Below are 16,604 nucleotides of genomic sequence, written 5' to 3' on the forward strand. Positions count from 1 at the left end.
TTGTCAAGGAAGTGCACTGTCACTGTGTATTGAGAAGAATAGTGCACAGTAAGAATGGAGCTTGTACTGATCATATGTTCTAATTGACAATCAACGTATGCTCATTATAACAGGGACTAGCCCAGCCCCTGAAACAAATGTCTCTAATGATGCTTTGTTCAGAATGGGGACAGAGGCTGAGGTCACTGATGAAGTCCCAGTTGAGTATCAAAGCATGCTCTGGTAATTCTCAAACAAAATGTGATAAAAATGGAAATAGGTAAAAAAAAAATCAGTTAGATTAGAGTGCGAAGGGTAGGAACTTTTTTTTTTTAATAAACCATGTTAGAAAAACTATTATATTATCTAAATAAATAGACATTTATTGTGAAAATCAATATTAGTTTTGGATCACCCCTTTTTTCACCTAAACCTTGTTTACGCTTCTCATTTTTTCCACACCCATAGAATATTGGTTTAAGCACTCAGAAGCCTTCAGAACCTGTTTTCTCTGAGGTTTTGGATGGAATTAGCATCACCCATAAGACCTCCACTTTTTGCTGGGAACATCGTGGACATTCTGGTAGAGTTGGCAAGAATGTACAGTATATGGGGCAATCAGAAATTATAACTTATTACACCTTTAGTACTTGTCCTTTTCTCTGACATGGAAAAATACATGTGAACAACCATATATTTATGAATGTTTCTGCCACCAGATGCTTTGGGGCTAACAAAATAATATTGACCTACAGGAGTTGTCTGGGACTTTACCATTGATGACCAAACCTATCCTTAGAATAGGTCATCAATGTCTGATCGGCGTGACGGTGACACAGGATAGGCAGACCAATGTTAAAGTTCCAGATGACACCTTTAACTTTGTGTATCCCTGTTCTAAATAAAATAGACATTTATGCGCCCAGATTAGATAGAAGTCTGCCGAACTCACCAATTTTGTCAAGAACCATCTAGCGTGTATGGTTCCTGCCAACAGTTCCCCAACACAAGCTGGTGTTTGGAATTCAATGGCTTGTACGTTTGTTTGGCATGTAGAAAAACCGCTATCACTCAAGGAGAATACAGGAAAGCGCGGCCAAACCATTCTATGGGCGAATCAGGAGAGATAGCTGTCAGCCGATGAATAGTTTGGCGGTCAGCTGTCTAATGTGTATGGCGGCTTCACAGTTTCCCTATAATATTTGCTTATTTGTTAATAGAGAGAGACCCATAATTGTCATTTGTCTCCTTTAAATGGATCAGTGAGTAAATATCCAGAATCCGCCCTTACAACTTTCTCTTTATTGGCATTCTTCTTCTTCTTACTTGTTATTATGTTAAGTCTATTTAGAAGGGTGAATTACAAGTTTAGCCTAAACAAACAAATGAATGTACTCGGAAGAAAAGCCAATTTGACTTTGGATGTTACCTTGCTGTAGGAGACGTTTGTGCAAATCGCCTATAAGCTTATTGACCTGAATCTTTGACTCCTTGTTTCGCAGGATATGGCTAGAATGAGGACACTGATAGATCACTGATTAGAGCTGATTGAACACCCCCGTGTTAACAGCTTGCAGACCCCACCTGCAGGCTCCACATTATCTTTCCTGCCTAGATTTGTTATTTTCCAGGTCCAATACAACCCCCTCACCGGTGAGATGCTCCATCTTATTAATGTACAGCTTACTGCATTTAGCGGTGCCGTAGTCAGCCGCCATGAATACATAATTTATATATCAAGATACACCTTGTATATGCATAATGTATAATAGCAAAACAATCTGGAATTAGAGGACATTCATCAATTGCATTTGAAGGGTCTGTCAGCCGAAAATGGCACAAATTGCAAATTTATCAAAATGAGACATAATGGGGCACATGAAATATTAGATTTAGTGCAACTTGTTAGGTATTTTTCTCTTTCTCCTACCAGCCTATGGTTGGCTTGCTCTTACATTAAGGCCTCCTTCACACATCTGTATAAAACTCGGGACCGGAGTGTGCGGCTGCATGTATTTCTATGCAGCTGAACTCTCCGGTCCAAGTGCTAGTGGCATTGCCGGGTATTGATGCGAGAGACTCACGCGAGTTTCTCGCATTGCACTCGCAAGTGTGACCCCGGCCTTACGGGAAAAAACAGTACCAGTGTCATCAGTGCTTTGGATCAGTGCGTCAGTGTGTCATCAGTGTGCCATCAGTGTGTCATCAGTGTGCCATCCGCGTTTTTCCAGTATGGATAAAAAAAATGAAATTACAAAGCTTCTCGAATACTTTGAAATATTAAACACGTTCAGCACATGGATGGCACACAGACAGCACACTGATGCCATCTGTGTGCTGTACGTGTTTTTCGTGGACACATAGACTCACATTGGTCCTTGTCACCTGTGCTGCCGGAAAAGTACGGACATATGAAGATCACAATAGGTTATAGTAAGTACGTGTGGTATCCTTAAAAAAAACGGGACATGTGAAAGGGCCTAAAATATACAAAAAAACGACTTTTACGGCAAGTCATAACAGACTCGTAACCCACTATACTTTCATAAAGAGGCTGTAGAAATGGTATAAAGATCCATAATATGCTCCCATATAAATGCCTAAGCCCCTGCTTACTTTCAATTTTAGGTATGCAAATGATCTCTTCTCCAGAAAATAGAAATGTGTCTCTTCCAAAGGAGATAGCTGTCCTATGAGTAGGGTCTATAAAATAATTTTCCAGTTTTGGAAAGTTCATCACCATCAGATGCAGTTTATTTTTTTTTTAAAAATCTAGCATGCACCACTTAATGTGCACACTGATTGGTTGCAGCGCTGTCAACATGACGTCAGTACTGCAGAAAATATCAAACAATGGCAACGTGACATCAGCACTGCACACAATAACAGACACTGTCGGCGTGACATCAGCGCTGCAGAAAATAACAGATATTGATGGCGTGATGTCAGCACTGCAGACAATAACAGACACTGGCAGCATGACCTTGGCATTGAAGATAATAACTGGCTCTGGCGGCGTGACGTTAGCACTGGAGACAATAATAGGCCCTGGCGGCGTTGCATCAGCACTGGAGACAATATCAGGTATTGGCGGTGTGACATCTGCACTGCAGACAATAACAGACATTGACAGCGTGAAGTCATCACTGCAGACAATAGCAGACATTGGTGACATGACATTAGCACTGCAGATAATAACAGACACTGGTGGTGTGACATCAGCACTATAGAGAATAATAGACATTGGCGGTGTGACGTCACCACTGTAGACAATAACAGGCACTAGGGGCATGACGTCCGCACTGGAGACTATGACAGGCACTGGCGGTGTGACGTCCGCACTGGAGACAATAACAGGCACTGGCGGTGTGACCTTAGCACTGAAGACAATGACAGGCACTGGCGGCGTGACGCCCGCACTGAGGACAATAACAGGCACTGGCGGCGTGAGCTTAGCACTGAAGACAATAACAGGCACTAGGGGTGTAAAGTCCGCACCGGAGACAATGACAGGCACTGGCGGCGTGACGTCCGCACTGGAGACAATGACAGGCACTGGCGGCGTGACGTCCGCACTGGAGACCACGACAGGCACTGGCAGCATGACATTAGCACTGAAGATAATAACAGGCACTAGCGGCGTGACGTCAGCACTGCAGACAATAACAGACACTGGCAACATAACTTCAGCACTGCTGAGCTCACTGATTATCTGCAGTGCTGCTGACGTGACATTAGTGCTGCAGACAATAACAGACACTGGTAACAGTGTTGGAGTCTCAGCGCTGCACTCTGGGAGAGTAAGTAAAGGACGTTTGTTTTTTCTTAAGCAAACTGCAGCCAGGGCGCAGGTGTTTTCTGAATCTGGAAAACCCCTCTAATGTTAATGAGTGAGAGCAAAACAAAAATGGATATGTTGCTTAGTTCAAAGTTTGCAGCCACTGAACAAATTTGTGCTGCTTGACCCTATTTTTCTGAAGTTGTTGTAATGCCAGTAACTTGATGTCAGTCTGGGCCCCATGGGCTTCAAAGGTTAAAGAAAATATTTAACCCCCTCCTTCCTGAACGTTCTGCTACATCTTTATGAACTTGAAGGAAAAGTGCTCATTTCTCACCAGACAAACGCCATGATACAATTACTTTCTCTGCTTTCATCTGAACTCTAGGCGCAGTAGAAATGATATCCAGGCTACAATTCTGAATCCATTTGTTTAATACTTCTTAAAGGAAATTGCAATATAGCAGAAGAGAAGAACACATATAATAAAAACTAAGATCACAGGAAGACTGAAGGAGTGTGTACATAAAAGAAGAAATGTTTGCCAGACTTTTAAACAAAGGATTATAGTGTGCAGAAGGAATCAGATCTGAATGTAAAACACGCTCGGAGCAGTGTGACTATTATCCTCCTTACATTAGAAGCAGAGCCGACGGTGGATATTGTATTTCTTGTATAGCAATTTGCATGTTTCCATTACACTGATATGTACGAATCTATATGGCCGTCTGTGTGTACTGTACACTGATATATAGACAGGCTTGGACTGGCCTTCAGGAGAACAGGACAATCCTCCGGTGGGCCACCCTCTTATATGAGCAGTACTTGGCACAATATACATGAATCACTATGTGTAGATAAAGGCGGCATCTTATCCATTTACCAATCTACCCAGATCATTGTTCTATGAATTCGTGATTGAGGATAATGTCACATGTAACATGTAGTTGATAAGTGGGGCCCTGGAATTGGTTACCGGTGGGACCTTGGCACCCCAGTCCGACACCGTTTATATATATAATATCTACGCAACCTGGGACGCTCCACTTTTAATAAATTATGTCCCTGTTTATTTGACTTTCAGCCAATGAAGAGGTCGGTCATGAAACAACAGAATTGGATGGAGAGGCAACGTCAGATAAAACTTTACAAGCCGGGACAGTGGCAGATGGCTGGGATGGACCAGGTGAGGGGAAATATATTAGAATGTATTACATGTTTTTTATGTATTTTTACATTTTGTTTACCCAGCGGCCTCATCGTTGTGACAGTAAGGAGATACTAGGAGTTAAAGCTCTAGAAACGGTTGCAGACTACTGTATTAATCAGTGGTAATATGTATGCTTGGTTCATATGATCCTTTATGATCTGTTGACCTGCTAAGGGAGGAGATCGAATTTTTAGCATTTTTTAAAACTTGATTTTAGATGCTGCTGCTTTGCCCTTTGACTCATTTGTGATAGGATGTCATACAGATCTGGTGCCTCGGTTACATGTGGTTGTGTTGTTTAGTAATTGAGGTATTTATAATAATTAATAGCCACGTATGCATATATCTTGGTAGTTGTAGATAAGGATGGAATTTACTGATTTCTAGTAAATTTCCCCATGAGCTCACTGATATAATAGTGTTGTATATCCAGTGCACTTGCATGTGCCGATAACTGGCCTGTCTAAACAGGCTGCCAAACATCCGATAAGCAAGCAAAATGTTTTTTCCTGAGATTAATTTATTGTTAGGGTTGCTTAAAAATAATTGATCTCGGCAGCACATCATCCCGAGTAAACAAGATATCTGCTGTCGACAGAGTTGGGATAACTCAATTCTCCGGATTCTGGTCTATTGGCCAGGTGACCATTGATACAGTGACCATTGGACCATGTCCTCTAACCTTTCGGCAATTCCAGTTCTCCTTTAGATTAGCCAACAACATCATCATGGCATGGCACACACACAATGTCGCGCCAGCTCGATCAAACGCCGGGCATGCTAGGAGATAAGAGAAGATTTGCAGGTTTCAGTGGTCACTGCATACTGATCTGGCCCATGATCTGGAGTCCTGCAAATCGATTCTCCATCTCTAGCTGCTGAGAACTGGTGTTCCATGTGCACCGAACGATTGTGAAAATGATCGTTCTGCGTGTAGGTAAGTGCTGTCAGGCTATTAAACAATTGATTTGCATGCAGCTGATTAGCAGTCAATTAGCAGTCTTGATCTGTCTAGTGAAAATTCACCTTTCCTCTCCTCTTGCTCTACCTATACGGTAAGTTGAAACTACCTATCTGAAGAAACGACCTGCATGTGAATTACTTAGAATTATACATTGACGTGGAGGTATTTTATAGAGCTGTCCATTTTGGGCAATCTCTTTTTTGGGGGAAGGGTCCCATGATGATTAGCTATCAATATTGTAGCAGCAAGTGTTCAGTTTCCTTGCAGCGCCACCACTGTAGAAATATAGCATTACACAATTCCCAGTAAAACCAATTCACCCCCTACGTAGTGTACCGACATGCTGGGTCCTCCAGATACTCTTTGCTGCTGGTCATCGCCCTTATTTCTCTGAGGGTCTTGGGCAGCGTGACACCCCCTCTATTGAATTTTTTGGAATATTTTTCTTTAACAACATACCACAATAACTACATGGAGACATTCCATGAATAGAGAAGAAATAATTAGTACCTCTCTTTTACATGGATTTTGGCTGGTATTATACTCTACTATGGACACTTGAAAGGATTTGAGTTGCTGTACCAGACATGGACCAGAGTGGACTATCACTGGACAAAAGCCACCATGTTTTCCCAATTTCATACAATCTTTTAGAGATGAGCGACTTTGCCTTTTTTCGGGTCGAGTCGGGTTTCATGAAACCCGACTTTCACAAAAGTCGGGTCGAACGAAATCGGCTGATTATCGTGAAAAGTCGAAGGCCGACTGAAACACGAAACACAATGTAAGTGAATGGGGAAGCAAAGTCGGCAGTGAGAGGAGGACAGGAAACACACCTACAGTGCCCTTTTGAATGCCAAAAACATCAATTCTGATTACTGAAGCTTTTCAACCTTAATTTACTTCATACTACTAGTTACGCACTGAAAAATGGGGGTTATTTGGCTAAATTTGTGGGGGGGTAGGGCTGGCTCCAGGTTTTCATGTGCCCTGGGCCAAAGAGCGCCCCTTTAACACATACCACAACTCATGATGCTCCGATACCGCAGAGAAATAGCGGCATAGTACAATGAAAAATACTTCACTTTTTACATCTCATGACTGATATCCATTTTTAATAGCTCTATATTACTCCATACAGTATTATGGCCACCGCATAGTGCGCTATACAGAGTAATGAGCCCCATATATTTCTCCATACAGAATCATTGGTCCAATATAATGTTTGAAACAGTATATGATGAGCTCCACATAATGCTACAGTATATGTTTGTCCACATGGATGAAGCTGCACTGTTTTATGGGCCCAAATAATGCTCCATACATAATGGGCCCCATTTCTAATGCTCTAGTGTATAATGTGCCCTGTAAATGCTCCAGTATATGGTGGGCCCCATATATCATTCTCCGGAGTATAGTGTTCACCAAAAATTGCTGTCCCAACATTGAAAACAATTAAATAAGTCTCCTCGCTATGGAATCCCTGTACAAGTCTGGACTCCTCGTCGTCCCCATCATCCATCTCACTGCACTTGGCTGTTTAGGCAGAGGGCGTACAGACATGATGTCATTGCGCTCTCTGATCAGACTATCACTGTCAGGAAACGTGGAAGACATCATGGCGGTGGAGCAGGGAGAGGTAAGTATTTCAACTTTGCAAGTGCTGTGATCCTGAGCAAGCAGGGGGGGCCCACTTGTTGGCGACGGCCATGGCACAGGGCCCCTCTAATGGTACGGCGGTGTGTGGCGGTGTGTCTGACAGCGGGTGGGGGTGGGGGTGTCTGACGGTGGGTGCGTACTATGAGGGGCCCTGTGCCAGTGCTGTCGCCCATGAGTATGCCCAACCACCAGCTCAAGGAACCTGCACTTTCATCTGCACCTTCCTCTTTGTCACCGTGTAAGGTGGTATAGTATGCGGGAAGGGGAACCTGAGTTTCCTCTGGGTCAGATTCTGGCTGTGTAGAGTGTGAGGGGAATGTAGTGGTCTGGGTCAATGTACCAGCAGAATCATCTAGCAGTGACTGGGCATCAGTGCACTTGTGGCGTCCCCAGGAATACGGTCGCCACAGTGGCATTACCTTCCTCCTAGGGAGTGTGATGTCATGCTTGGGAACAACGAAGGCTCTCTCTGGCAGTTAAACCAACACACAACACATTTCCCACTCCACTCCAGCAGGGAGACCTCTGAACATGACTGCTGAGGAGCTGCTCTCTGTGGTCAGGAGGAGGTAAGTTAGGCCATTCTGTGCAGGGAAGGGGAAGTGTGTGGACGTGAGAAGGGGAGCTGGAGGATGAGCAGAGTTAAGGCTCACTCCTAGCTGGAGCGCATGGTCCGGATTCCGGTCTCCGAGTTTGTAGGGACACTGATGTTCCTGCAGCAGAAACCGGAGGAAGTAGCAGCTGTAAATGCTCTGTACCCAACTGAGGCTCGGAGGCCCCAGCATCGACGTGTGTGAGCCAGAAGGAAAAGGCTACGGCTGCCAGCCATACGAGAAAGTTCCAAAAGAGAGTCAACAGGGGGAACTTCATTGAACTCAGCACTACGAGTACCTCAGATAAGCGCTAGAACGGAGGCCACATTACCTATCTGCAGAGAGAGAAATCCAAATTGGCTTCCAGGCTGACCAACTCCTTCTCCATCTGTACTCTGGGTCCTGGACAGCACCTACCAAGTACAGGTAAAGGAACTGCACGATTGTGTCTGACATCTTTCTCCTGTGCCTGGCGCACGGCTCAGCTACATCCTGCACTGCACACCATCTCCCAACTCTTTCATCTGCCCTGCGACTACGGCCCTGCCTGTGCAGGTCTTCCACATCTTAGCTGCACCACAACATCTGTCCCACAGAAGCGACACTGCAGCGCTGGTCAATCTAATCAGAAACCAGAGGTGGTGTCACGTATCATTCACCTGTAAACGTAATTCACCCCTTTGCATGGACGCCCAGGGCCACGGAACGGGTCACCACCACCGTGACATATCCCTGTGAGACACCGGCCCAGTACCGATTAACCCCACTGCCCTGGCTGGCCACCCACACTCCATGTCAGATTCATCTTGGACTGGGGAATTCACGATTTGACTTGATAACCAAGGCATGGTATGATAGAAAGAGCTACATGGACTAATGTGAAGTGTGGCCTGCTGCCTCATTCAGTTTGAGTGGGGGTGCAGGACACAAGGAAAGGGGTTCTTCCTGACCAGGAGCCAGCACTTGACCACTCAGTGCTTGCATTTTTTGAAACTTCAGAAGAGGCGGGCATATTTGATGAAGTCTGTTTCGACAATGTAAGCCAAAACCAGTTCCTCATGCTCCGCCTTTAAAAGCGGTTAACCTACTCCCAGAAAAGGTATCATTCCAGGCATTCCGGAGCCAGACCATGACGCACGCTCAACACCTCCTGCCTTAGCTGCTATTGTGCTTTTTCCACTACCAGCAGATGCACCACCACCATCATCGCCAGCTGGCCCCCCCGCGCCCACGTCAGCGGCCTCTTCCACCAAACTTCAAAATTTACCACAAAATAGACACAAAATAACATCAGATATATGGCACTGTATCAGAAATGTACAGCTCTATTCAGTCAAAGGATAATTGTCAATCTCCATATATATTCCATCAGTCACACAGAGACGCTCACAGGCTCATTATGGATTAGACAAGAATATAAAAAGTAGACAAAGTGTGCAGTATCATCAGATAGCAGGTATATATAGCGTAGTTTAAACACTAACAATGTACGTCTATATATCAGGAGCAGTGTTGAGCCACCACGCTAGTGTTTTGGTTCGTCACACAGGAGGCAAGTTCGTTGAATGTTCGTCGAACCCCATTGAAAACAATGGCAGGCAAACACAAACACATACAAACACATAGAAAACAATTACAAAACACACCTTAAAAGGTGCCCCAAAGCAGAGAAAATGCTCAGAAGACAAAAATTACATATGGAAAAGGGCAACTACATTTAGAAAAGAGGTGGAGGAGTAAAAGGAAGAGGTGGAGGAGACACAGATATAGGCTTGTCATTCCCTTATGAAGTCAAGAAAGGCTGGAATAAAAATGTAACATACCAACAAAAAAAAAAAAATTCTGAAATCGAACACGATCATATACCGTCGGACTTCCCACCAATAAATTATGCCAACTGGCGATCGGGTGGCGTTATTCCCACGAACCTCCAAACAGCGTCCATGAAGGCAAAGTGTTTGCTTTCCGGGGGCAGTATGATTGCAAAGCTGAACCTTAAAGGAATGTCCAAAAGGGCACCACCCGGAGTGGAGCCTGTGGCTTAATTGGACTCCACCTGGGAAACCACAACCATGCCACCTCAAGAAAAGATGCACATATTGAAAGCTTTGTCGATTGTGTGTGTGGTGTGGTATGTCTGTTTGTAGTTGTGCTAGCAATTTGTCGGCTTTATTCCATTAACAAACGAGACTCCGGCATGCCCCCCGCGGTACGCGTCAAGCTTACTAGAGGGATACGCGAGGCTCTGGCACTATCATGGTCTATCATGGCGTTACATGTCCGGGCTGCATGCTCGCTACACTGAAAGGACCAGCTTTTGTCGCTTACAGGTGCAGATAACCAGCAGAACACCGTTAGTGATGGGGATCTGTGATTCCAATTATTCCCGCGAACGATGATTTTCCAGTAAGTGCAGGTCAACCGCAATTCCTGAATTAGGCCTAACCGGCATTCCTGAAAAAATGCATAAAATTACGTGTCCAAACCACAGTTGCTGTAGCTTGATTAACAGCTCGGCAGCCGTTCTCAGGCCCAGTATGGATTCGACAAGATTCTAGAAAGTTGATAAAGGGTACAGTTTCACCGGGTAACACATATATATGTAGCATAGTTTACACATTAAAAACCTATGTCTACATATCAGGAGGCAGGCTCAGACGGTCTCAGGCCCAGTATGGATTTGACGTGATTGGACAAAGGTGAGAAAGGGTACCGAATCACTGGATAACAGGTATGTATAGCATAGTTTACACATTAAAAACCTATGTCTATAGATCAGGAGGCAGGCTCAGACGGTCTCAGGCCCAGTATGGATTTGCCCAGCTTGTACAAAGTTGAGAAAAAGGGTACATTATCACTGGATAGCAGGTATATATAGCATAGTTTAAATATTTAAAATCTCCATGTTCTCAGTATGGATTAGACAGCAATCTAAAAAGTAGAAAAAAGGAAATGTATTTGAAGCGTACACCAGTATACACTTTTGGTGGTATTTTTAAATCTTCATATATATTTCTGTCTCAGTAAGACAGTCCAGACTCTCCGCAATAGGAAATGAGATGCATACAATTACTGACATAAATTCTAGTGATTGCAGAAATCTAGGAATTCCTATTCACGGGATAAACTTCTGTCATAATTCTCAGAGGCGATGCAGACCCTTAATTAATTAGTGTGTGGAGACAGCGAAAACCTTTCTTTGTGAAGAAAGTGTTGCTGTATCGCAGTACAGTTGATACCATCACCATTACTCATATCCATATAATTTTGATCACAGGGAGAGATGTAAACATGGTGCTCACTGCCTATCATGCTCTGTCACGTAACTTTGGAGTGCAAAAGACAGAAGCCACAGGCCGTAGGCGATTCATTTGGATTGGCATGAGAGGGCACATTTAAAAATGTGCGCTGGAATGTCACACGTCTGTGGGTAGGAAAACTGTGAAAGCTGATGACAAACCACCACTGCATCTCATTGTGAGTCGACGTCCATAAGAAATGGAAGCCATTGATCATCTGAAGCTAGATCCCGGCCAGCGGGACAGGGCATAGCTACGTCTTAACCATCATCTTCTATCAGTTCACCAAATTTGTAGTGGCAGTCCCAGTGAAGGATTTGACAGCCCAGACTACACAGCGGAGGAGCAGGGAGAGGTAAACATTGCAAATGCTGGGGCCCTGCCCAAGCAAGTGGGGCCCACTCGTGGGCGTCGGCACTGGCATCGGGCCCCTCATAGTACAGCGGTGTGTCTGACAGCGGGTGTGCACCCCCACCATCAGAGACACTTGATTGCACTATGAGGGACCCTGTGCCTGTGCCAGCACCCAAGAGTCGGCCCACCCACCTTTCCAGGGCAATGGCACTCGCACAGTTGAGTGCGCTAGGTGGTGATCCCGGCCATGGGGGGAGGAGGCAGCCCTGTTAGGGAGGTTTACAAAATGACATATATTGATGTGGGACATTCACCTGCTGCTAAAGGCGAAATTGGTCAAGTCCCAGGAAGAGGCGGACCAAAGAAAGCCATTTTTCTGTCAACCTATGTGTCATCAGGGTAAGGTGTGACAAAATCCTTGGAAACCCATGCATGGTTCATTTTAATGAAGGTTAGATCATCCACATTTTGGGTCAAGAGACGGGTACTTTTTTCTGTCAGGATTGATCCAGCAGCACTGCAGAGTCTTTCCGATAGCACACTTGCAGCTGGGCAAGAGAGCTCTTGTAAGGCATATTGTGCCAATTCAGGCCAGGTGTCCAGTTTAGCTGCCCAATAGTCAAATGGGAATGACCTGTGAGGGAGAACATCGATATGGGAGGAAAAGTAGTTTGTAACCATAGTTGACAAGTGCTGTCTCCTGTCACTTTCAATTGATGCAGTATTACCAGTCGTGTGAGCGGAACTTGACAAATCAGTCCACAACATGGTCATGAAACCCCTGTCTCCAATGCCACTTCTGATGTGTGCACCACCAAGTCCTCTTCCAAGTTGCCCGCGGCCCCTACAGCTCGTGTGACAACCATCACTGCTGCTGTGTGCTGTGAATGCCTCAACCAACCGGTTTACCAGAGTTGCTTGTTTGTTAGCCAATATTAGGTCAAGGTTCTCCTGTGGCATGATGTTTTGGAATTTGCCTTTATAGCGTGGATCCAGGATGCTGACCAACCAGTAGTCATAATCGTTCATCATTTTGGCAATGCGGGGGTCCCTTTTTAGGATCTGCAAGGCATAATCTGACATGTGGGCCAATGTTCCCAGTGTCAATGATGCACTGTGAGTGCTGGGTGGAGGAGCACTTTCAGGCAAATCCACATCCCTCCAGTCAAGCACAAACCCAGTACCATACCTTGCCACGCCAACATTTTCTCTTGCCCCACGAGAAGCTTCCTCCTCCCCTAAATAATCATCCCCATCATCATCCTCCTCCTCCTCTTCTTCCTCCACCTCGTCCAAGACAGTTCCCTGAACAGACAATAGCTGACTGTCATCAAGGCTTCCCTCCTCCTCTTCCTCATCATCCTCGGCTGCAGACGCCTGCTCCTTGATGTGCGCCAAAGTTTGCATGAGCAAACGCATAAGTGGGATGCTCATGCTTATGATGGCATCGTCTGCGCTTACCAGCCATGTGCATTCCTCAAAACATTGAAGGACTTTACAGAGGTCTTTCAGCTTCGACCACTGCACACTTGTCAACTCCATGTCTGCCCTCAAAGTGCCTGCCCATGTATCCTCCCACAAATGCATTACGGCCTGCTTCTGCACAGCCGCTCAACCATGTGCAGGGTGGAGTTCCACTTTGTTGCAATGTCGATAATTAGGCAGTGCTTGGGAAGGTGGAGCAATCGCTGCAGCTTCTGCATACGACTGGAACCTTATGGAGCAGGCCTGTTAACTCCGGATAATTAGTGAGGAAGCACTGCACCACCAGGTTCAAGGTGTGAGCCAAGCAAGGTATGTGTCTGAGTTTTGAAAGGGCTATGGCTGCCACAAAATTCCGGCCGTTATCAATAACTACCTTGCCTGCCTCAAGATGTAGACTGCCCAGCCATGACTCAGTTTCTCACTGAAAGTAGTCGGCCAGTACCTCCGCCGTGTGTCTGTCGCCCAAACACATCATCTGCAACACATCCTGCTGACGCTTTCCACTAGCTGATCGATAGTTGGACACATCGTGTGCACCACTGTCAGCTGTGGATGCAGTGCCCGTGCGACTGCGCTCTGTGGACGAGCTTTCGCTTCTGGAGGAGGAGGAGGGTCGAATGCCTACAGCCAACTGTTTCCTATACCGTGGGCTAGGCAGCACTGTGCAATCACAGCTGTCCCCTGTGGACCCTGCATCCACCACATTAACCCAGTGCGCAGTGATGGACACGTAACGGCCCTGGCCATACCTACTGGACCATGCATCAGTTGTGAGGTGCACCTTTCCACTCACTGATTGCTTGAGTGCATGGACAATGCGGTCTTTCACATGAAGGTGGAGGGTTGGGATGGCTTTGCGAGAAAAGAAGTGACGACTAGGTAGGTCATAGCGTGGTACTGCATAGGCCATGAGTTCTCGGAAAGCTGCGCTTTCAACCAACCGATAGGGCATCATCTCTAATGAGATTAGTTTGGCAATGTGGGCGTTCAAACCCAGTGTATGTGGTTGAGAGGATGAGTACTTTTTTGTCCTACTCATAGTCTCTGGTAGGGTGAGCTGGACTTGAGAGCTGCATATGGTGGAACTAGCGGTGGACCTGGCGGACTGAGAGATGGTTGATGATGTTGATGGAGTTGGTGTTCTTTCTGATGGCCTAGATTCAGTCTTTTGTTGAAATAACAATGTGATTCCCTGACTGATTTGCCCTTGCGACGACAACTCAACATTTGCTGCTGGTGGTGTGCTAACCGGTGGACTTACAGTGGGGGAAACAATGTAGTGTTGCTGACTACCTTCTTTGGGAGCAGTAGCACATGTGGTACGTGAGTTTTGGTAGTCCGTCCACGCTTGCAAGTGCATGGTGGTTAAATGTCTTAGCATGCAACTGGTATTCAAATTTCTCAGATTTTTCCCTCGGCTAAAGGTCTTTGCACACTTCTTACAGATAACCTTTGCCTGATCATTAGGATTTTGTTCAAAAAAGTGCCACACTGCACTCTTCCTACTGTGGAAGACATTTTGAGGCTTTGCACGCTGTGCTATTTTGACCGTCTGGCCAAGCTGTCCTGCAACTCTTTTGCTTTTTGTAACCCGTTTTTGGACTGCTCCGGGCCTGCCAGATAACAGCTGTTGCGATGTCGATGCCCACTGCGGATGCTCCTCCTCCTCTTCTGAGCTATTGGCAGTGGCACCCTCTACCCCCAAAGGATGCCAATCTGGGTCAACAACTGGTTCATCCATCACCTCCTCTTCATTGTCATGTGCACCTTCTTCTGTGTCACCGTGCATGGTGGTATAGTATGCGGGAAGGGGCACCTGAGTTTCATCTGGGTCAGATTCTGGCTCAGTACACTGCGAGGACAATGTTGTGCTCTGAGTGAATGTACCAGCAGAATCATTTATCAGTGGCTGTGCATCAGTACACTCCATGTCAGATTCATCTTGGCCTGGGTAATTCACGATTTGACTTGATAACCCAGGCATGGTATGTGAAAACAGCTCCATGGAGTAATCTGTAGTGTGGCCTGCCGCATCCTTCAATTTTGGTTGGGGTGAAGGACACAAGGAAAGGTGTGGTTCATGAACATGAGCCTCCAATGTTGACTCAGTGCTTTTATTTTTTAAAACTTCAGAAGAGGAGGCGATAGAGCTGGAGGCTGAGTCAGCAATGTAAGCCAAAACTTGTTCTTGAAGCTCCGTCTTTAAAAGCGGTTTACCTACTCCCAGAAAAGGGAGCCTTCGAGGCCTTGTGGAGCCAGACGATGATGCAGGCTCAACACCTCCTGCATTAGGTGCTATTTTGCTTTTGCCACTACCAGCAGATCCACCACCAACACCAACACCATCATTACCAGCTGCCAACCCCGGCCCACTTCCACGGACTCTTCCACCACACTTCCTCATTTTTGGGGAAAATGTACCCAAAAAACCACCAACTAAATGGTACTGTAAAACAAGGTACAAGGTGTATATAGTAGTGGGGAGAATTTTAATCTCTCCAGACTTCAGGACACAGTTGGATTCTGTCAGGCCCTTTTCATTTTACACCGCAGTGTGACAGGCAGATTATGGATGGTGTAAGATAGGTGGATAGAGGACTGTGGAGAATTGGAATCTCTCTAGACTTCAGGACACAGTTGGATTCTGTCAGGCCCTTTTTATTTTACACCGCAATGTGACAGGCAGATTCTGGATGGTGTAAGAAAGGTGTATAGAGGACTGTGGAGAATTGGAATCTCTGTAGACTTCAGGACAAAGTTGGATTCTGTCAGGCCCTGTTTATTTTACACCGCAACGTGACAGGCAGATTCTGGATGTTATAAGAAAGGTGGATAGTGGACTGTGGAGAATTGGAATCTCTCTACACTTCAGGACACAGTTGGATTCTGTCAGGCCCTGTGTCTATAACACCGCAACGTGACCGGCAGAAATTGCCTAGTGTATGACAAACTACAAGGTGTATATAGAATTGGGCAGAATTGGAATCTCCCTAGAGTGTAGGTCTGTAAGAATGGACAAACTCCTCGGCTTTTCCTTACAGAGTCACACACTTAGATAGCTTCAATTTGGCCGTGATAACAGCCGTTACACGGTACTGAGAGAGGAGCGTGCACGTACACCACTGTACGGTGTATGTAAAATTGTCAAGCTCCGTGTTTTTGTATACGGACTGACACACGCTGTCTCTCTTTAGTTTTGAATGTAATCAAACAGCAAATATACTAAGCTGTTTGAAAAACGGACAAAACTATAGGGTGTAGGTCTGTAAGAATGGACAAACTC

At 45.5% G+C, this 16,604-nt stretch overlaps 1 protein-coding gene across 2 annotated transcripts in view; it reads left to right on the forward strand.

The window, feature by feature from the left end:
- Positions 1–16,604, forward strand: part of ZFPM2 (zinc finger protein, FOG family member 2) — a 626,625-nt gene that overhangs the window by 123,695 nt on the left and 486,326 nt on the right. For both annotated transcript variants that reach the window (XM_073590173.1, XM_073590174.1), the window contains exon 3: positions 4,842–4,943. In XM_073590173.1, coding sequence (XP_073446274.1) covers positions 4,842–4,943 — 102 coding nt within the window. The remainder of the gene's footprint in view (positions 1–4,841; positions 4,944–16,604) is intronic.

Source organism: Dendrobates tinctorius, unplaced genomic scaffold (genome assembly GCF_039654945.1).
Source record: "Dendrobates tinctorius isolate UK_male_01 unplaced genomic scaffold, ASM3965494v1 ptg000116l, whole genome shotgun sequence".
NCBI classification, from domain to species: domain Eukaryota; kingdom Metazoa; phylum Chordata; class Amphibia; order Anura; family Dendrobatidae; genus Dendrobates; species Dendrobates tinctorius.